General features: G+C 38.0%; 2 protein-coding genes, 1 long non-coding RNA gene and 1 pseudogene across 3 annotated transcripts; 3 read left to right on the top strand and 1 right to left on the bottom strand.

Annotated features, from left to right (window-relative positions):
• Positions 1–1,328: 1,328 nt before the first annotated feature.
• On the top strand, positions 1,329–9,944 carry LOC147933180 (uncharacterized). Its single transcript, XM_087477325.1, has 5 exons — positions 1,329–1,640; positions 1,957–2,830; positions 2,888–3,162; positions 3,273–3,407; positions 9,819–9,944. Exons 1-5 carry the CDS (start codon positions 1,329–1,331, stop codon positions 9,942–9,944), a joined length of 1,722 nt encoding a protein of 573 aa, XP_087333451.1.
• Positions 9,945–12,413: 2,469 nt separating this feature from the next.
• Positions 12,414–12,975, top strand: LOC147933179 (uncharacterized; annotated as a pseudogene).
• Positions 12,976–13,118: 143 nt separating this feature from the next.
• Positions 13,119–14,674, top strand: LOC104754251 (uncharacterized). The gene is made up of 7 exons (XM_087477324.1): positions 13,119–13,143; positions 13,276–13,360; positions 13,462–13,591; positions 13,657–13,850; positions 13,963–14,086; positions 14,190–14,402; positions 14,483–14,674. Exons 1-7 carry the CDS (start codon positions 13,119–13,121, stop codon positions 14,672–14,674), a joined length of 963 nt encoding a protein of 320 aa, XP_087333450.1.
• A 1,022-nt stretch (positions 14,675–15,696) lies between these two features.
• On the bottom strand, positions 15,697–16,508 carry LOC147933178 (uncharacterized). Its single transcript, XR_015573535.1, has 2 exons — positions 16,218–16,508; positions 15,697–16,102 (listed from the first exon to the last, which is right to left on the bottom strand). It is a non-coding gene; the product is annotated as an uncharacterized LOC147933178 (long non-coding RNA).
• Positions 16,509–21,884: the final 5,376 nt, after the last annotated feature.

Raw genomic sequence — 21,884 nt, 5'->3', positions numbered from 1 at the left:
ACTTAGAGGCTATCGTGCTGATAACATGTTGTAAACTAGAGGATTTAGGGAACGAAATCTCTTGTTCTTATTATTGATAAACAATGAATGAGGTTACATATATATAGTGTTTTCCTAAGACAAAGTCTAAACCGACATAGAATAAGTAATGGCCGATGGGCCTTGGCCGAACGGGCCTAAAGTCTTAAACACTTATGGACCGAGTATGGGCTTGGTTATGGAGTCCACAATCCAGTGTTTTACAACAGAATCCCATAACTTGCTCCTTTTTAGTTTTCACTAGGGATTGGATCCGCACATACGTGTGGTGCTATGTTTGTAAACAAATTAGAGATCCTTTTAAAACACGTTTGAAACGATTAAAGCACGTTTAAAACAAATACAAATATTTAGGGAACGAACGTAATATTTGTTATGTCCCATTACATCCTATATATATTTTCAAATTCCCGTCGCATAACCAATATATTCCCAATTAATATGAGACATTCTCTCTAGCGGTGGTTTAGCCATTTTTTATAATAATAATATAAAACTTGATTTTCTTTATGCCAATGATCGGATAGTGGATGTTCAAGCATTGTTGGGTTCTCAAGTTCAATATATTTCTTTTGTGTATGGCGACCCTGTGCCTGGCCTTAGACAGGAGGTTTGGGACAAACTCATTCAAATTGGTTCTCTTCGGCAGGATCCTTGGTTTATGATTGGTGATTTTAATGAACTAATAGGTAATCATGAAAAATCGGGAGGCGTGATAAGATAGGTTCTGATCATCGTCCTATTTTAGCTTCTTGTGCAATAGCTGGGGGAAGGCGTTTTCGTCAATTTCGTTTTGATAAGCGATGGATGGGGAAGGAGTGTTTTTCTGGGGCCGTGGAATCGGGGTGGAATCGTACCAGAAATTTTAGAATCCTGGGTTACTGGATAAAATTAAAAATTGTAGAAATTCTATTTCATGGTGGAGGAAGCAAAATGTTCCGAATAGTAAAACTCTTATATCTTCACTTAAAACGGCTCTAGAGGATGCCAAAAAAGATGATTCTTTTTCACAAGCGGAAATTCACATTATTGAGAAGAAATTAAGAGATGCCTATTATGATGAGGAGTTGTATTGGCAACAGAAAAGTTGAAAGTTCTGGTTGCGGGTCGGCGACAAGAATACTTGTTTCTTTCATGCTTCTACTAAACAGAGGAGGGTTAGGAACAAGATTGTAGGGCTGTTTGATACACAAGATGTTTGGGATGAATCGAGTGAGGGTATGGAGAGGATTGCCTCTAAGTATTTTAATAAGCTTTTTGCATAATCGGATGTGTGTGGTATTTCAGAGATGGTACAAGCGGTCAATCCATTTGTTATAGAGCGTATGAATAGGGAGTTAACTAAGGATATCACAGAGATGGAAGTCCGAAAGGCTCTATTCGCAATGCATCCGGAGAAAACTCCGGGTCCGGGCAGGATGATAGCTCTTTTCTTTCAGAGGTTTTGGCCTCATCTTAAAGGGGATTTGGTTGCTTTGGTTAGAGATTTCTTTCGAACTGGGAGGTTTGATCCCAGAATTAATGAGACTAATATTTGTTTGATCCCAAAGGTTGAAACGCCTAAAAGAATGGCAGAATTCAGGCCTATTAGTTTGTGTAATGTGAGTTATAAGATCATTTCGAAGATTCTTTGTTTCCGATTAAAGAAGATTTTACCCTCAATTATTTCTAAAACACAATCGGCTTTTGTTTCTGGTCGGTTAATTACAGATAATATCATGGTGGCTCAAGAGATGTTTCATGGTTTACAGACAAATAGGATGTGTAGTTCGGAATTTTTGGCCTTCAAAACGGATATGAGCAAGGCCTATAACCGTGTCGAATGGGATTTCTTGACGGTGGTCTTAATTAGGTTAGGCTTTGATTCTAGATGGATTTCTTGGATAATGTGGTGTGTGAGTTTGGTTTCCTATCAAGTGCTGCTTAATGATCAACCCCGTGGCTCCATTTCACCAAAAAGGGGCCTGCGACAGGGGTTTGCCCCCTTACTTGTTTATTCTTTGTACTGAGGTTTTGATAGCTAATATAAAAAAGTCAGAGAGGGAGGAAAAAATTTCAGGTATTAAGATTGCCCGGGATTTGCCCCCTATTTCTCATTTGCTTTTTTCGGATGATAGTCTATTTTTCTGTAAAGCGGATGAAGAACAATGTTCAACGGTCATGAATATCATTGACAACTATGGTAAAGCATCCGGTCAAGAGGTCAATTTGGACAAATCCTCTATTATGTTTGGTAAAAAGGTGACTTCAGAGGTCAAGGATAGGATAAAATCTGTCATTGGAATCTCCAAGGAAGGGGGTATGGGTTCCTACTTGGGAATTCTTGAGAGTCTCCGAGGATCAAGAGTTCAAGTCTTCGGTTACGTTCGAGATAGGTTGAATGATCGGGTGAATGGTTGGACAGCAAAAATTTTATCTAAGGGAGGGAAGGAAGTATTATTAAAGTCGGTGGCTTTGGCTCTTCCTACGCATGTTATGTCTTGTTTTAAACTCCCTCAAGGCTTAACGACCAAATTGACGAGTGCAATTTCAAACTTCTGGTGGAGCTCTGATGGGAAAGATCGGGGGCTTCACTGGGTGGCTTGGGATAAAATGTGTAGAGATAAATCCGAGGGAGGTTTGGGATTTCAGGATTTGGAGACTTTCAATAATGCTTTATTGGCTAAACAGTATTGGAGTTTAATACAGTTTCTGAATTCTTTGTTTGCTCAAGTGTTTAGAGGTCGATACTTCAGAAACAAACATCCGTTGATGGCGAAAAAACCTTATTCACCCTCCTTTGGGTGGAGAAGTATTTTTTCAACAAAAAGTTTAGTGGAAAAAGGTGCCTGATGGGCGGTTGGGTCAGGCTCTAACATTTCGGTTTGGCGTGATCAATGGATTCCTGATCAGCATCCTCGACCTGCAAACGGTAGGGGACGACAACTACACCCAAATCTAATGGTAAATCATTTGATTAATCCTAGGACTAAAGAGTGGCATTTACCTATCCTTCAGGAATTTATGGATCCGGAGGATATTCAAATTATTAAGAGCTTGCCGATTAGCAAATTTTTTAAGCAAGATTTATTGGTGTGGCATTATACACAATCTGGTCGATATTCGGTTAAGTCAGGTTATAAGGTAGCTCAAGCTATGAGGGCTGAAGTTGAAATCGGTCCTAACTGTAATGTCCTGAAGGCTCAGGCTTGGGATCTTCCGGTACCACCTAAAATCAAACACTTTTTTGGCAGATTGCATCTGGCTCTCTTCCGGTGACGGTACGATTAGCTTCCTGGGGAGTTAATTGTGATACGGTATGCAAGAGATGTGAACTAGCGGCAAAGTCTATTAATCATACTTTTTTTGAGTGTCCTCATTCCCGTCAGGTTTGGGAGAGGGTTTTTAATGGATTACACATGGACAAGTTCCCTTTTGGCTCGATCTATTCAAATCTAGATTTTATATATGGTAAAGGGTTAGCCCCTATGGCTTCTCTACCGCTAAAATGGACAAATTCTAACTTCCATAAAAGTTTCCATATTTAGCACTTTCCATTTTTGGAAACTTTCCACTTTTGGAAACTTCTCCTTCAGGAACTTTCCTTCACAACCCCGCCTCACGGAAACTTTGTACCCCAACACCACCTCATCTTGTTACTGAGTCGCACAACCAACCACCCCAAGCGACCGAGTAACAAGAGAGATGGGCTGGAATACTCCATTCCCGCTCCAGCCACGGATTACAGATGGGGCCAGGCTAAACAAGCTCAAGTCGCGGCTTGCTTCTCATACAATTTCTTGAACCTTGCCTTCATCTTTGCCTCAGGCTCCCAAGTCTGCTCCTCAACACCATCACAATCCCACAGGACTCTCATCAAAGGAATCTTCTTCTTCCGAAGTTCCTTGATCCTCCTCTCGAGAACCCTCACTGGTCTCGCCTCCAATGTCATGTTAGGCTGAAGATCCTTAGGAATCTTAGCCAACACCTGCTCACCCTTACGGAGACACTTCCGCAACATAGACACATGGAAAACCTTATGGAATGCACGCATAACCTCGGGTAACTCCAGTCTATATGCCACAGGTCCAACCCGCTCAATCACTCTGAATGGACCCATATACCTCGGACTCAACTTAGTCTCTGACAATGACCTGCTCGGACCCCGCAACATGGCCATCTTGAGGTACACTCTATCTCCTACCTGAAACTCAAGATCTCTCCTCCTCCTATCAGCATAACTCCTCTGTCTATCCTGACCCTCCTTCATGTTCAGCTTGAGAACCCAAATCTTCTCTGAGGTCTCCTGAACAAAACTAGCACCAAACATGCTCCTCTCCCCCACCTGAGTCCAGCATAATGGTGTACGACATGCCTCCCATACAAAGCCTCATAAGGAGCCATCTTAATACTCGCCTGATAACTGTTGTTGTAAGCAAACTCTACCAGGTTCAGGTGATCTGCCCAATGGCCACCCCAATCCAACACACACATCCTCAGCAAATCCTCCAGCGTCTGGATTGTCCTCTCAGACTGTCCATCTGTCTGGAGATGACAAGCTTTACTCATATGCACCTTAGTGCCCATCTCCGCCTGAAATGCCTTCCAGAACACCGAAGTGAACTTAGAATCTCTGTCAGACACAATGCTCGATGGCACCCCATGCAATCTGACTATCTCTCTCACATACTTCTTAGCCAAGACCGCTGCTCCATCAGTCTTCTTAATGGCTAGAAAATGTGCAGACTTAGTCAACCGGTCCACAATGACCCAAATAGCATCAAAGGTCCGAGACACGGGCAATCCTACCACGAAATCCATGGTGATCATATCCCACTTCCACTCAGGAATGGGTAAACTCTTCAGTAACCCGCCAGGAACCTGATGCTCAGCCTTCACTAGCTGACACACATCACACCTCGAAACCCAACTAGCCACATCCTTCTTCATCCCGACCCAATGATAGTACCTCTTGAGGTCACGGTACATCTTAGTCGCTCCTGGATGAATGGATAACTTGCTCGCATGAGCCTCTCTCAGAATCTCCTGTCTCAACTCCTCATCCTTGGGCACACAAGCCCGACCGTGCACCAAGATAGTACCATTCTCTGAGACCTGATACTCTGAATCCACATCCTTAGAGGCATTCACCAGCCCCAAATCCTTCTCTTGAGCCAACCGCACCCTACTCAGAAGATCTGCTCTATCTACTGCTTCCAAACCCAACAGTTCCTGTGAAACAGCACATAAGCTCAAATCACTGATCTCCCCTACCAGAGACTCCATCTCATGCTCCTGAGCCGAAGCTACCCTCTTCCGACTCAGAGCATCTGCAACCGTGTTAGCCTTACCAGGATGATAGGCTATCTCCAAATCATAATCCGCCACCAGCTCCATCCACCGCCTCTGTCTCAAATTCAGCTTAGGCTGAGTGAATATATACTTCAGGCTCTTATGATCTGTAAACACCTGTACCTTTGCACCATAAAGATAAGATCTCCAAATCTTCAGGGCAAAAACCACAGCACCCATCTCCAAGTCATGAGTAGGATAGTTGCCTTCATGCACCCGCAACTGCCGCGAAGCATAGGCAATCACCTTCCCATGCTGCATCTGAACACACCCCAAACCAACTCTAGATGCATCTGTATAAACCACATAGGGTTCTCCCTGCTCAGGCAAAGCCAACACTGGCGCAGTAGTCAACATCTCCTTCAGGCTTGCAAAGCCTTCCTCACACTCTTCTGACCAGACAAAAGGAACATCCTTCCCTGTCAACTTAGTCATAGGACGTGCTCTGCTTGCAAACCCCTGCACAAATCTCCTGTAATAGCCTGCCAATCCAAGAAAACTCCTGATCTCTGTGGCATTATGCGGTCTAGGCCAATCCCTGATAGCCTGAATCTTCTCTGGATCTACTGAAACCCCCTCAGCAGAAACAATATGACCCAGAAAACCCATCTCACGGTGCCAAAAACTGCACTTGCTCAACTTAGTAAACAACTTCTGCTCCCGCAGCTTCTCCATAACTGCCCTCAAATGCACTGCATGCTCTTCAGGACTCTTAGAATAAACCAGAATATCGTCGATGAAAATGATGACAGATACATCCAGAAACTCTTGAAACACACTGTTCATCAATCTCATAAACGTTGCTGGTGCGTTAGTCAACCCGGAAGGCATAACCACAAACTCATAATGCCCATACCTTGTCCTGAAAGCAGTCTTCCTCACATCTGCCTCATCAATTGGTATCTGATGATAACCCGACGCCAGATCTACCTTAGAGAACCAAGTAGCACCCCTCAACTGATCCAACAACTCATCGATCCCAGGAAGAGGGTACTTGTTCTTCACAGTGACCCGGTTCAAACCCTGATAATCAATGCACAACCTTAAACTCCCATCCTTCTTCTACACAAACAACACTCGCGCTCCCCACGGTGATACACTAGGACGGATGAATCCCTTACTCAACAAATCCTCTAGCTGCTTCTTCAGCTCTGCCAAACAAACACTCAAGTATGCCGACATCAACTCGAAGCCACATGAATGTCAACCCTCTTGTTCGTCCAAGAACCTCTAGTAACATGTCTCTTAGGGAAAACTTCCAGAAGATAGATTAATCCAAAATTAGCTTTCCGCTTAGCTATTCTCCACAACAAATCATCAATACGAGTGTAATAAAACAAACAAGTACCATACGTTCGCATATTCCGATTCACCGCATCAAATGCTTTGCAGACCGCCAACTTAACCTACTTGACTTGTTTCCCCTCAGCAAGCTTACCAAAACCTTAAATCTAGTAACCATGTCCGTCTCCAATGAACTTCTTCCACCATCGTCAAAACGATTAGTTTATCCTGCCATGAAGGCTTCTCGTGGATCTTATGTACCTGGCAACCATGCCCTTACCGGCTCATATCTGCTGCAACTCTCCTTCCCGGGACTCCAACACCACCGGCCACTCAATCCTGGCACATCAGCCACATATTCTTGACCACTCCGGTCATAAAACCCTGGCCCACCGGCCAACATAATCCTAAAATCCAAGATTAAACCATCATCACTCTCGAGGTCTACATTCCGTCGTTATGTTCATACTCACGTTCTATACATTGCTTGCTCACTACTCTTCCTCTCTTAGGTCGCAACCAATTAGCCATACCGATCTCACTCTCAGACCAGCGTCTTCAAGTTATAGCGTCTCACTCTGGGACCACAATCCTCAAGATCTCTGTATCAGGGGAACTACTCATCCCCTCAGGGGAACATCATCCCCTCTGCCACTCTCGGAGCCCTCAGCCCCTCGAGCTATCGGTATTCAGGGGAATAATCATCCCCTTAGGAGCAACAATCCTTAACGACTATAAACATCTCTCGACACAAAGTACCCTGTGTTCCGAGTATAACATTGCAATGTTACACCTGCCCACTAATCTTCTAATATCCAACTGGATTAACCCCCAAACAGAGAAATATCTGCTCCAACTGCATATGTCCACCTATCCGCCTCTCTAGGTCTGATACCCCTTGAGAATAATCTCATACCGGTCATCTACAACCGCTCCATCCTGTTAACATAAGGTGGAAAGTCCTCAACATCCGCAGCCCTCGGCTGCACCCCGCCACATGCGGCACAACTGGAGCCTACACTGGTACCCCTCTCGGTAACCGCTCCAACAGCACGCCAACCGATCTGCCAAGCAATCATCTCGACCCTGGGCTCCACCTGCTGCAACCCCACACCTGGGTTCCCAGCACCACCGGCATGCTCACCGGCTAACCCCCTCTGGTCCCTCTTGATACACTTGCGATCCTCTGATGTACCTCCTCGTGGAACTCTGGACCACACACTCGCTGGCCTCGGGACCCGCCCGACAATGACCACGACCACGTCCCCGTCCACGACCAACAACTCAAACACCTTAACCACTGATCTTCCAAGAACAGAGGCTAGCAAGCATAAAACATATCAATACCACACAAAGAAACATAACAATAACTCACCGTGGAATCTCATTGAAGGCTCGAAGAGGATGTTCTAGGACTCCATGCCACACACAATTGACTAACTCACATAATCAATCAAAACATGCAATCCAAAACATCACAACAGAAACCTAGCGAACCCAAACCTAGAACTTGTAAGGGCTCTGATACAAAAATGAAACGACCGACCTTTTTTTTTTTAATAATAAATAATAAATATAATATAATAAAATAAACTACAGCTAGTGGTCCCATACCCACTAGCCACCTAACCACAAACACATTCAACAGCGGAATAACATAATCAATATCCAATAATAAACCAATAATAACCAATAACAAACCAATATTATAGCAAAGGCAGTATCCCAATACCAAACAACAAGAAACAAGGAACCATCAACTTAGCAATGTTTCTAATGACCCAACTCTAGCAACCTAGCAATGCCAGACAACATCCAATCGAGTCCCTAGAACATCCTCCTCTTCATTGCCTTGATTCCACGATCACACTTTGCCTTTACCTGCACCACAAACACAAATTGAGATGCATGAGTATTTGATAAACACTCAGTGAGGCAATCCTCCCATCTACTGGCTATACACACAAGAAATAAGATCTCTACAAGCCACAATCAACAATCAAATAAACAAACCAGGCAGTATACAAAGCACACAACAATCCGTGTAGCTGAAAGAAGGGTGTCGACCGACACCATATGGTGTCGATCGACACTGACAATCTGGTGTCGACCGACACCATACTGGTGTTGATCGACACCCTGCCCGACACTCCCGAAAACCCTAGTTTGTGTTGACCGACACCTCCACATGGCATCGATCGACACTCGCCAAAGTCCCGAGCCGTCCTCGCGTTGGTGTCGACCAACACCCCAACTGGTGTCGACCGACACCGTTGCCGAGCAGTGATTTCCTTCGATCAAAAACTCCGAATCTCGCCTCCAATCTTCTCCAATCCCCTCCTTGCACTCCCAGAAGCCAAACCCAGCCAAAACAGCGACAAAATACCATAGAGAACTCAAAGAAACAACCACATAAGCACCAAATCACATAAAATCTAGAGATCTTAGCTTAGATAAGCCATGGTCATGCACTCACCTCTTTCAAGAAGATTCTGACCAACAAGAACGAATTCCCTCACTCCTAGCAAGCTTCTAACACCTTCCCAGCCTTAGATCTCCCAAGAACAGCAAGGAATCTCTCAATCTCTTCCCAAAAGCTCAAGAACACTCTCTCTTTGTTTTTCTCTCCAAAAACGGCGAATAACACAAAACAACACAACCCTAGGTCGTTTTCTTCCTCTAAAAACTCGATTTTAGGAATTCCCTAAACCAACCACGCAAACCGGACAATTAAAATTGAACCGACCAAACCGGCCACAACTGGTGTCGATCGATGCCTCACTAGAAGGTGTCAATCGACACCCTTACCAAAATAGCAAAAATTGGTTTGCGGGTGTTACAATATATTAAAAGATATAGAAAAGTGTATGTCGAGTCTCACATCGGCTAAATGTATTGGAATATGGTTCAACATCACTATAAATAGGACATATACCATTTTCAATTACGCAGGAGCAAAGGCTTGATTTATCAAGCGTCCAAATTTAAAAATTAATTCAGCTTTTTATTTGAGTATAAAACTTTTCAAAGTTTCAAAATATTTAGTATTTATTTTTAAAAAGTTTCAAAACTTCTCGAGGGCTACAATGCTCCCCTTCCGTCGGTTTTTTCTAGACATCGGTGCTTTGTGGATGGATCTTGGAAAGTGACTGATGTTTTTGCAGATGCAGGATGGGTTTGTACTTCTTCACAAGGATCACCCCCGATTCACGGTGCAACCAATTACTGGCATAGTCTGTCTCTGTTACATGCAGAAGTGGAAGCTTTCATCTGGGCGATGCGATGCATAATTGGCCATGATTTCCGGGAGGTGGTTTTTATCACGGACTGCTCCGATTTGGTAAAGATGGTGTCTTCGCCTCATGATTGGCCCGCCTTCTCAACATACCTAGACGATATCAAGATTGACAGGGAGGAGTTTTCTTCTTTTTCTTTGGTTCAGGTTTCTAGAAATGCTAATGTTTGCGCGGATTCTTTGGCACGCCTAACGCGCCTCTCTCCGCATCATATTTTATTTGTAAACAATTTTCCCACAAATTGGTTCATTTGAGTTGATTTTTTTTTGTTGACAAAAACAGAAAAAAGTTTCAAATATTATAAAATTGAAACTTTTGAAAGGTACACATACTATAAATATTGAAATTTTATAGAATGTTTAAATTATTATAAATAATTAAACTCCATCTAAAGTTTAAAATATTATAATATTTAAACTCTATTAAAAAATTAAGTAATATTAATATTTTAACTCTATAAATTTTTTCATATATATAAAAAGTTAGAGTTAAACCCGTAATATATTAAACTACAATTTTTAGTTCTTTGTAATTGTCCTAAAATACCAATGATTAATTACGAGATTTTGAAAGTTATTTAAAATTGTTCCATAATAACAAACAACTAAATTCAAAATTTTATATATTTCAAATTATTTGATTTGGTTTTATCGGTCGGGAAATAAAAATAGTTTCATTTATGTCTTATTTTAACTATAGAACGAGAACAAAAAAGACTATAAAAGACAAGAGCGAAACTAAGAATTCCAAAAAAATGAAAACTAACCACCAAGTTAAAAGACAAAATATATGCTCCTTAGAAATTTTAAAAAGCCAAGGGAATACTAATTTCTTTGACCCATTAAAAATAAAAACTCATAGGCTCCGATTGGTAACCTACCGGGGAACAAAAAATAATAATGAGAAATAAGAATTAAAAAAAAGATATGAAAAAGAAAAAATGATAAAACATGAATGAATAGAAAAATTTATTTCTTATCAAATTTGAAAAGAAAAAATTTTCTTCTACGATTCTTAAAAAAATAAAATCAGTAGGAATAATGTGGCGCCACATGTTAAAATTCAAAAAAAAAATACTTTTAAATGGTAACAAAAATGAGGAACAACAATGAACAACACATTCCATTCAATTCTTTTTTTTTAACTGGTCACCAGTTGGACCCATAGTCATTATAATTAGAAGCATGCATTGATAATTTATGCTTCATGGAGAATACATGGATCAAACATATACTATGAAGTATGAACCGGTTAATTGAATAATAGAAAATTAAATTAAAGAAAGTTGAACTTTCAATAAGAGGTTCATTTATTTTTAACTGTAGCATACATAGATCATTTATCTTCGAATATTTAATGGAAATTCCGGATTCCTGTTGAAAAATATTTAATTAGACAAACAATTAGACACACATAACAGGAGAAAAAGAGACAAAAAAAAAACTACCATTGATTTTAGAAATGTTATGTAGAGTCCCACATCAGATTATATGAAAAAAAAAGAACTAGATACTTTATCCAAGAAATAACAATTTCACGTTAGCATGAAAATTGGGTTTCAAAGATCTGTTGATCCGGTTTAACAGGCACACCGGTTTAACCATGCTTTTTGGATCTTAGTCGTTTTTCCAGTTTTTGCCGTGTTTTACGTATCATCAGACTGGAACACCAACCAGGTCACGGTTAGACCGTTCTGCCCAGCCGGTCTGGACCGGGTTTAAAAGCATTGTTTGAGAGAAATATATATATATATATATATATATATATATATATATAAGATGGGATAGGTTGGTAATATATTTGAAATTTTTCATTGACATATTTATTCTAAATATTTGGACAAGAAAATGGGTACGAAACGTAAACTGGTAATTTGGAAAATAGCAAATGTTATATATACTATTATGGTAAAATATGGGATGAAATCAAATAATTTGGATAGTTAGTTCATCAACTTGCTTATCGGGACGAATTTGACCCGCTTGAAAAATTGACATCACCCGGTTTAGGAGTTTTTATTTTTTTGACGATTTTCGTCTATTTGATATTTCACGGATTTGATAAAAAATTAACCTGTCAAAAAATCCGATTTACATTTTTTCGGGTCTATTGCCATATCGATCCAAATTTTATGGTAACTAAAGAGTTATTGGTTACGAGATGACAGCGAGTAATTTAAGTTATAAAAACTTTGTCTAAAAAACATGACAAAAAAATAAAGATAATGAGACGAGATCATAAAATTGGATCAAAATCTTAATTTCAACTTTAAAATATCAAATATTGCATATGATACACCAAATTTCTATTACTATTTTCTATCTCGAAATAATCATACCACATTTTTTAAATATAGGTGTCATTTTTTAAACATACCCACCTTTCAAGACGAGTTGGAAGATCCAAGTACGGATCGTTCATTCGTGGAGACAGTATACGATTTACACTGGGGAAGCCTTAGAAATGATCTTAGCAGATGTTGAGGTGAGATTATATTTATTTACTCTAACTACTTATATTTGTTAAACCCATATATATGATTACGTGACTAATAATATATTATTTGCTGACTATAGGGAACTCTAATTCATGCCACTGTGAAAAAAAAATCATGTTAACAAGTTCCACAAAATGATAGTTGCTGGAGAGTGGAGGTTTCTGGAGAATTTTCAGCTGACTAAGTCTATGGGAAAGTATAAGGCAACAAACCATGCTTTCAAGATGTCCTTGACTAACACCACAATAGTAAGCCGATCTCCTTCGCTGTCGACTGATTGGTATTTGGACCTGCAGAGCTTTGAGAGCATAACTGCTGAAGATGGTCTCAATGAAAACATCTTAATCGGTATGTTAACCCAATAAATTTGTAAATAATTATTTCAATACATATCACTATATGATTTTCATTATTTACACTCATGTAGATGTGGTTGGCCAAGTCGTGAACATTGGTGTGATGAAATCAAGTGATACCAATGGGAAGGTTTCTAAGAGATTGGAGGTGGAGCTACGGGACACAAGGTAATATGGAAATTATTTATAACATTATTTATATATATTGATATATATATATATATATATATATATATATATTTAAGTATATTACAAGATTTTGTTTAAATCTGCACTGATAATCGCCTTACATTGTGGGATAGATTTGCTGATACCATGTGGGCTGCTGGTGAGAACGCAGGCAACAACATTGTTACCTGTTTACTCCGACTAGCGAAGATAAATCAATTTAATGGTAATAAAATTTCGTTTCTATAGATTTATCCCTTTAAACAAATATTGGTATCAAAATTGTGGATTATGGATGCTATAGGTGAAAGATCCATAGCAAATGCGTATGATATGTCTTTGTTGCTGATCAACTCCGATTATCCGGGAGTCCTAGATTTTGTCGAGAAGTAAGTTATTTTTGTGTTCATCATTTGCATATTGATTCACAAGTACATAATTAATACTTTTTCGTAGCTATTAACATATTGATTCATATATAATACTTTAGTTTTCCAAAAGATGGAATATCTATTGCCTTTATACAACCGAAGGCTGCTGAACCAAAAGCGGAGAAGAAGATTGATTATTTCAATCAGTTTGAGAGGAGAACCATTTCCGAGCTACAGGAATCTACTATGGTGAGAAATTTTACATATTTTAAAAAAATCAAAATAGATATTTTTAACTTAGTATTTGATATCAGGAGGGTAAGTTTAAGATCATGGGAAGTATTTTCAACATAGACATGGATTTCGGTTGGTATTACTTCACATGTATCAAGTGTGATAAAACTGTATATTTGGTTCCCAAGAAAGAAAATGATCCTCCAAGCAAGGTGAAGAAGCGTTTGTTTTGTTGTAATCATTGCAATGACAACACAACGAAAGTTCAACCAATGTACATATTCTTTGACTATAGGAAATTTAGTTTTACCAAGGTACACATTCTTTGATGTTTTTAATATATATCGAAAATTCCCTAATGTCGACGTTTCACTTAAACAATAAAGGTACAAGTTGATTCTTGATGTTATGGATAACACTGCTAAGACTAAGGTTATGTTGTGGGGTAATAATGCTCAAAAACTTGTGAAAAAAACTGCCTCGGAGATATTGGATGGTAATTTTGATGAGGTATGTTACAAAGCATATAAAGTTTATTGTTATACTTTTTTATATATATTTATAAGATTGCAATAAAAAAATGTGAGAGGTAATGTCTATTAAATATTTGTAGATTGAAGACCCAGCCAATATTCCTGAAGCTTTGAAGTCCTTGGTTGGTAAAAGCTACCAGTTTCTTGCCACCATTGACAAGGGTAACATTAATGATGGGAAAGATACTTACAAAGTATCCTTGGTTGAAGCTGGTAGCAATTCAGACCATGTTGAAAACATAGAGGATTATGAGCAAATGATTGATCCCTTTTCAATTGTGTCTACTGATCAGGTTTGTAAACAAGAATGTTATAATATTATGTTTAGATTGGTTCTTAATGTAAATATTAAATTTACACTTTACCATCATAGGGTCATACTGTTGGAACATACCGCACCGAGGTTGAAGATGGGTTAGAGACATCTCCAACTACTCCTTCTTCGAAGAGAAAGGAAGATGCATATGCTGATTTGTCTAACCATTCGTCTTCCTCCAAGAAAAAATGTGTTACTAATATCAGTGCGGACATTGACAATGAAGGAGCTAAAGGTCCAGCAGAGTGACTATCGATGCGAGTAGTTCTCTTTGGATGCGTGTGTTGGAGTATTTTGAAGTCGACCTTTATGCTTGCCAGCAACTTTTATAATAAGTGCAATTTTCTTCAGTTTAATCTTCCCTTTAAAGTACTTGGTTATGGTTATTGAATTCTTCTTTTTCTTATTTTGGATTTAAATTTCATTATGGAATAAAAGTGTTATTTCCCTTCTAAAGTCAGGTGTATTTTAATTTGGGTCAATTTACAATAATTATTCTATATTAGCGTGTGACTATGAAGTTCTTTATTTCATTTTAAATAAAGGACTTCAAATTCTTTGGACTAACTATACATATGTCTTAAATAAGACAGTAAACTCTGTCGAATATGAAAGATTGTAAAAAACTTAACAACTCCATCACCAAAGAACGTAGAGGAAAAAATTAATAATACCTAATACGTAACATGAGAGTTAAATACGTAATGCTATCAAGGAAACGTAAAAGAAATAAGGATTTGTCAATGTGTGATTGAGTTGACACAAATCTATACTATTAACAGGAAAGTTAAAGTAAATGATAGATACTTATTACCAATATATGATAATAGTTGTAGAAAAACTAAACATAATTAATTTTGAGTAATTTGATCAAGTTGCTAATTTTGAGTAATCGGCATATTTAAAGCATTTAATAATTTGTCACTGGAATCACGTACCATATATAAGCATTTATAAGCATTTAAGAATTTGTCACAGCAATCATGTACGACATGAATAATTGTTTCCCAAAATTTAAAAACGATCCAGCAAATCTTAGGGGGTGTATTGAACTGAGGATTTTAGGAGATTTGCTGGGATTTTAATATTTCAGAATTTTGGGAGATTTGACTGTAATTTTAGGAGATTTGATTAGAATTTATAGAATTTGAGATTTGGGTTTTGGTATTTGGTGAGATTTGATTATAGAATTTTAGGTGATTTGGGTTTTGAGAGAAACTTGATTCAACGTCATCTCCAAGATCCTACACCTGATTCTTCCACAAAATGTGTAATTGTAAACAGAAACATTTTGCTTTGGACTGTGAATAACTTCTCTAATTCATTACAAAAACAAGACCCATGGCTTATATAGCCTTACAATTGCAGTTCCAAGACTCAATAAAAACAGAACAACTATGTACTACTACATGACTCAATCAAACCACTAAGCACTACCATAAGACTCGGACTTACATTGACTCAACACCAACACCAACTAAGACACACGACTGCTTCAATACTCATCTCCTTTGTTTTCGGTCTGATTTGCTCCAACAAGATGATGATGAGAAACCATATGTCCATGTATTTGATTCTTGGCTGTGTTGCTTAATGCACCGTAAGCAGACCGAAAGTACCATCTTTCTACTAGAGATTATCCACAAAAATTACAGACCGAAAGCAGACGCAACAAATCTGCAATTTTTTTTTTGTTGGCTTTTTTTATATCCAAAAAAACAGAGTTTGCAAAATCAAAAGTATCTAAAACCATTTGAAGTTTGCTCAAGAATCAAGATACAAGACAGTTTACCTTGTCTATGATGAATTTGCAGAACGCTTACCATCCATTTCAACAACAATGACAAGACTCACCTTAGTGCATCATCAAGGATAACCCAAGAAAAAGTTGTCTTCCCGAGCGATCAGTAACTTATAATGGGATTTATTACACATCAACAAATGTTTTTAGGATTTTTCCAGATTAAAGAGAGAAAGAGAGAACGTGAGGAGAGAAAGAGAGAGAGAGAGTTTGCAAAAAAAAAAAATTGTTACTAGTGTTAAAGAAGTTATTTTTAAACAGATGTTTTAAAATTTCACCTCTAGAGGTGTGATTTTGTAAGACATCATTTTTAACTAAAAATGTTAGAAAAGTCTCCTAGAATCACATTCTGGAGATTTTATTAAAACAAATTGTGATTTTTTGATTAACAGTAGATTTGATGTGAGATTTAGAAATTATTGATTGAATAACAAGAGATTGTAAATGATTTTTAAAAATTTCACATTCAATAACATAGGATTTCAGATTATTTTAAAAAATCACTAATTGAATAACGGGGGATTTAAAATACCCCAAAATCTCTTAAAATCCTCAGTTCAATACACCTCCCTTAAGGTGCAAAATTGGAAAGTAATTAAAATTTGAGTAATTAGAAATTAGTTACTAATTAATCAACATATTTAAAGCATTTAAGAATTTGTCACTGGAATCATGTAACATATACAAGCATTAAAGAATATGTCACAGGAATCACGTACCACATGAATAATTCTTTCCCAAAATAAAAAAAAAAAAAACATCCAGAAAATCTTAAGGTGCAAAATGAGAAAGTAAATATCTATACTATTATTATTGCAAACACATTAAGCTGACTACTTCGACGCTAACCTGCTTTAAGGAAGAAACACAACCATACGCGCGCAAGGTCAGTGTTCTTATATTTTTCATTCATCAAACAAAAAATATATTGAACTCACATATTGTAATTTACGATTACATTATTTCATATAGATCAAAATGAAGAAGAGGAAATCAGAAATTAGGTGTGATTTAACTATAGGTTCACAGTCTGGATTACAAAAGCGTGCAAGATCAAGTTTTAATGATGAGAACCGTGATCCTTTGCAACCAGAAAACGGCAAAGTTGTGCATCTCAAATCAATTTTCAAACGTTTGTTTGATGATTTGACAAAGGAAAAAAGGAAGAATGATTCCGAAATCTGAAAAAGTGCGACAATAACACCCCCTCAGAAGATGACTTACAAAGGTTTGTAAATGTGCAAGTCCTTTTTTATTTGCAAAGAATTTAGTATACGTGAATTCAAAACTTAACTATCCTTTTTTTTAAAAAACAGAATCAAAATTCAGGGCCAAAAGAATCGAAATGAACGTTTTGAGAGATGTTACAAATTTACTCGGATTAGAAAGAACACCGCAAACACCTACACTGAAAGGGAAAACACTTACCAGAATTGAAGATGTTACCACTTCCTGCACATCACAAGGTAATAGTTGGTCATATAATCCAAAAATTATTTGTGTATATCAAGTATTTATGTGGTAGACATAGCTATATCACAACATAATTTAAAACAAATTTAGGATCACATAAAAAATCAGGGATCACTTCCCTACATGATTTGATCGATGGTCCAAATAAAAAAAAAAAACTAGTAGATTACACACACATCTCAGAGAGCAGAGAAACACCACCATGCAAGATAAAAACAGTCGTTCAAGACTATTGTGACATAACTCCTCCCTCCATAAACAGCAAACAAGGTATGTTGTTTATACTTCTTAACAACTTATCGAGAGAGAAAAAAAAATGATTACATAATTGTCTACTCCGTAAAATAGTAAGATTCTGCTATGTTTTAAAATATTGCATACAGCTACAAGAGTACCAATCCAGTTCAGAGAAAGGACATCTTTGAGGTTTATAAAGTCTCTTGCTAGACGGGGGAAACTCACTGACAATGATTGTAGTACTAACGTAAACAACACATTCTCTAAAATTCCTATGGAAGAAGACACACAACCATCTGGAGAGAATTCAAAAAATTGAAGCTCATGTATATTTATATGCAGTGTATTTTTTGTCCAACATAATAACCATCTAATTATGGAACCTAAATTCACCACATGTTTAAGATACAGTTGAAAACCATGCTCGGCAAGAACAAGTGTATAATGCCAGCAGAGAAGATGACTCACCTGCAGAAAATGTTTTCACGACGGAAGAATTTGCTAATATTTCGAAGGATGAAAGAAAGGGATATGAAATCATAAGGATTCTCGATGAAAGTTTGGTCGAAGCTTTCCAAGCACCTAAACCCGCAACCTGCAAAGGCAAACGAAAAAACAAAGAAACAGGTGAAAAACTGAAACTCAGTTTAATTCAATATAACTATTTCAATTATGAATGATTTGTTTGATCAAAGTTTAAATTGTATCAGAACCAGCAACGCCAAAGAGTTCACGTATGAAGAAAATCACAGGTAACTAAATATTTTGGTCTTTAATTTAATGTTGAATTGAAATTTTCTATGAAGTTTCAACTAAATATACCTCACAACAGAACTGGCTAAACGAAAGAGCAAACGGAAAAAGAAAGAAACAGGTATCAAAATATTTTCATCCCTAATGTGATTTACTAATGTCGCTCTTAATAATTGAAACTTTTCTGGAAATGCAGAATATTTGGACCATGGTGACCCTGAATATTCATGTCAATATTGTGGTGCTATTATGTGGTACGATGAACGCATAAATCGTCAGAGAAAAGTACGGCAACCAATATTCTCTCAGTGTTGTTTGCAAGGTTCAGTCACATTGCCACTCTTACATAATCAACCCGAATTGTTGTACGCATTGTTGACAAACGACGATGATCTGAGTAGACATTTTAGAGAAAATATTCGAGCCTATAACATGATATTCTCCTTTACTTCACTTGGTGGTTGTTGTGAAAATTCGGTTGCCAAAGGTCGTGGCCCAAATATATTTGCTATACAAGGTGAAAATTATCATCTTATGGGAAGTCTAAAACCAGAAGATGGTGATGTTCCTAAATTTTCACAACTAATATTACCGTATGTGAGTTCAAACATGATGTGACATCAGAAACCCAACATCAAAATCGGAAACAATTTTAAGAAATCAACAACAGAAAGAACAGATTTATTTACCTGGAACCGATACTGTTATATTCATAGGAGTAATTGTGGAGATGAAAACGGTATGGAATTTTGGAGATATGGAAATCTAAATGTAAAATCTAAATTAATCTATTATTTTTGATTTAAATATGGAAGAATCATAACAAAGAGCTTCTGATTTCATAGATTTGAAAAAACCAGAACGTCAAAGATGATAAGAAAAAAAGAATTAACTAGGGATATTGAGAGGAAATTAAAAGAGGCGTATCGTGATGAGGAATTATATTGGCAACAAAAAAGTAGAAAATTCTGGTTAAGGGTTGGGGATAAAAATACAAAATATTTTCATGCTTCTACTAAGCAGCGGCGGGTGCGAAATAGGATTATTGGTTTATTTGATGTCGATAATGTCTGGCATGAATCAACATCGGATATGGAAAGTATCGCTACAAAAAACTTTGAGGATCTTTTCAAGAAATCGGATGTCAGGGGTATTTCAGAGATGATTCAGGAGATTACCCCACAAATTATGGAGAGTATGAATAGAGATTTAACTAGGGTTATCTCTGAAGCGGAGGTTCGAAAAGCTTTGTTTGCTATGCATCCGGAGAAAACTCGAGGACTGGATGGAATGACAGCTTTGTTCTTTCAACGTTTCTTGCCATCTTTAAAAGGGGATTTGGTGGCTTTGGTCAAAGAGTTTTTCCGTACGGGTTTCTTTGATCTGCGCTTAAATGAGACAAATATTTGTCTCATTCCTAAAATTAATTGGACGTAGCTTATGGCGGAGTTTTGGCCGATCAGTCTTTGTAATGTGAGTTATAAGATTATTTCTAAGGTACTGTGCTTTCGGCTTAAACGGTTTTTGCCATCCCTGGTTTCATAAACATAGTCGGCTTTTGTTTCTGCTCGCTTAATCACCGATAATATTCTCGTTGCTCAAGAGATGTTTCATGGGCTAAATACTAACTGATGGTGTACTTCGGAGTTTCTGGCCTTCAAAACGGATATGAGTAAAGCCTATGATCGTGTCGAGTGGGAATTTTTGGAAGCGCTTATGGTTAAGTTAGGATTTGATAGGAAATAGATTTCCTGGATTATGTGGTGTGTATCTTCTGTGTCGTATCAAGTTCTTATGAATGGTCAGCCTCGGGGTTCTATTGTACCACATAGGGGGTTACGTCAGGGGGACCCTCTATCACCGTATTTGTTTATACTTTGCACAGAGGTTTTGATTGCAAATATTCAAAAGGCTGATCGGGAGAAGAAATTAACGGGCATCTCAATCACTCTTGATTGTCCCACTATTTTGCATTTGTTATTTGCTGATGGTAGTCTATTCTTTTGTAAAGCAGAGGCGACCAAATGTAAAATGATAATGGAAATTATAGGTAATTATGGTAAAGCCGGAGGACAAGAGGTTAATCTGGAGAAGTCTTCTCATATGTTTGGTAAGAAGGTTCCGTCTGACATAAGAACTCAGTTAAAATCAGTTATCGGTATTTCTAAGGAAGGCGGTATGGGCTCTTATCTGGGAATTTCTGAAAACCACGAGAACTAAAGTTTTTAGCTATGTTTATGATCGTCTGGATGAATGAGTAAATGGTTGGTCTGCAATGTACTTATCGAAAGGTGGTAAGGAAATTATAATTAAATCGGTTGTGCTAGCTCTCCAGACCCATGTTATGGCGTGTTATAAATTGTCGTAGGAGCTGACGTCTAAATTAACGAGTGCTATGTCAAAATTTTGGTGGAAGTCTCATGATATAGCAAGAGGTATGCATTGGGTAGTTTGGGATAAAATGTGTAAAGACAAATGTGAAGGGGGTCTGGGTTTCCATTCTCTGGGACAATTTAATGATGATATGCTGGCTAAACAGTATTGGCGGCTAATTCATCATCCGTCATCCTTAATGGCACGGGTGATGCAAGGTCAATATTTTAGGAATAAACATCCTCCTATGGCAAAAAAAACCAAATTATCCTTCCTTTGCATGGAGGAGTATTTATGCAACTAAAGCCTTGGTGTAACAAGGTGCGAGGTGGGCGATAGGTTCTGGATGTTCTATCTCGGTTTGGCGGGATCCGTGGATACCGGATCATCGGCCAAGACCAGCTAATGGTTGGGGGAGATTATTACAGCCCAGTTTGATGGTTAACCATTTAATTAATCCAATTACAAAGGAATGGCATTTGCCTATCCTCGAATAGTTTATGGATCCAGTGGATATAAAGCTTATTCGGAGTATGGCGGTTGGTAAATCTGATAAACCGGATCGTTTAATATGGCATTTTACTAAGTCGGGGAAGTATTCGGTCAAATTGGGTTATAGGTTTGCTCGGGAATTAATTAAGGAAGTCGAATACGGTCCGACGTGTATGGCTCTTCGGGATCAAGCTTGGAAACTTGAAGTTCCCCCGAAGGCCCAATATTTTTTCTTGCAGATTGCTTCTCGTACTCTCCCTGTGTTGGAACGAGTTGCTCATCGGGGTGTCTGATGTGATACTCTGTGTAAACGGTGTGATTCTGCGATAG

This window comes from Camelina sativa, chromosome 12 (assembly GCF_030686135.1).
Source record: "Camelina sativa cultivar CO46 ecotype springtype chromosome 12, ASM3068613v1".
NCBI lineage: Eukaryota > Viridiplantae > Streptophyta > Magnoliopsida > Brassicales > Brassicaceae > Camelina > Camelina sativa.
Note: the sequence above shows the minus strand (reverse complement) of the source record. Positions and strands in the feature narration are given on the sequence as shown.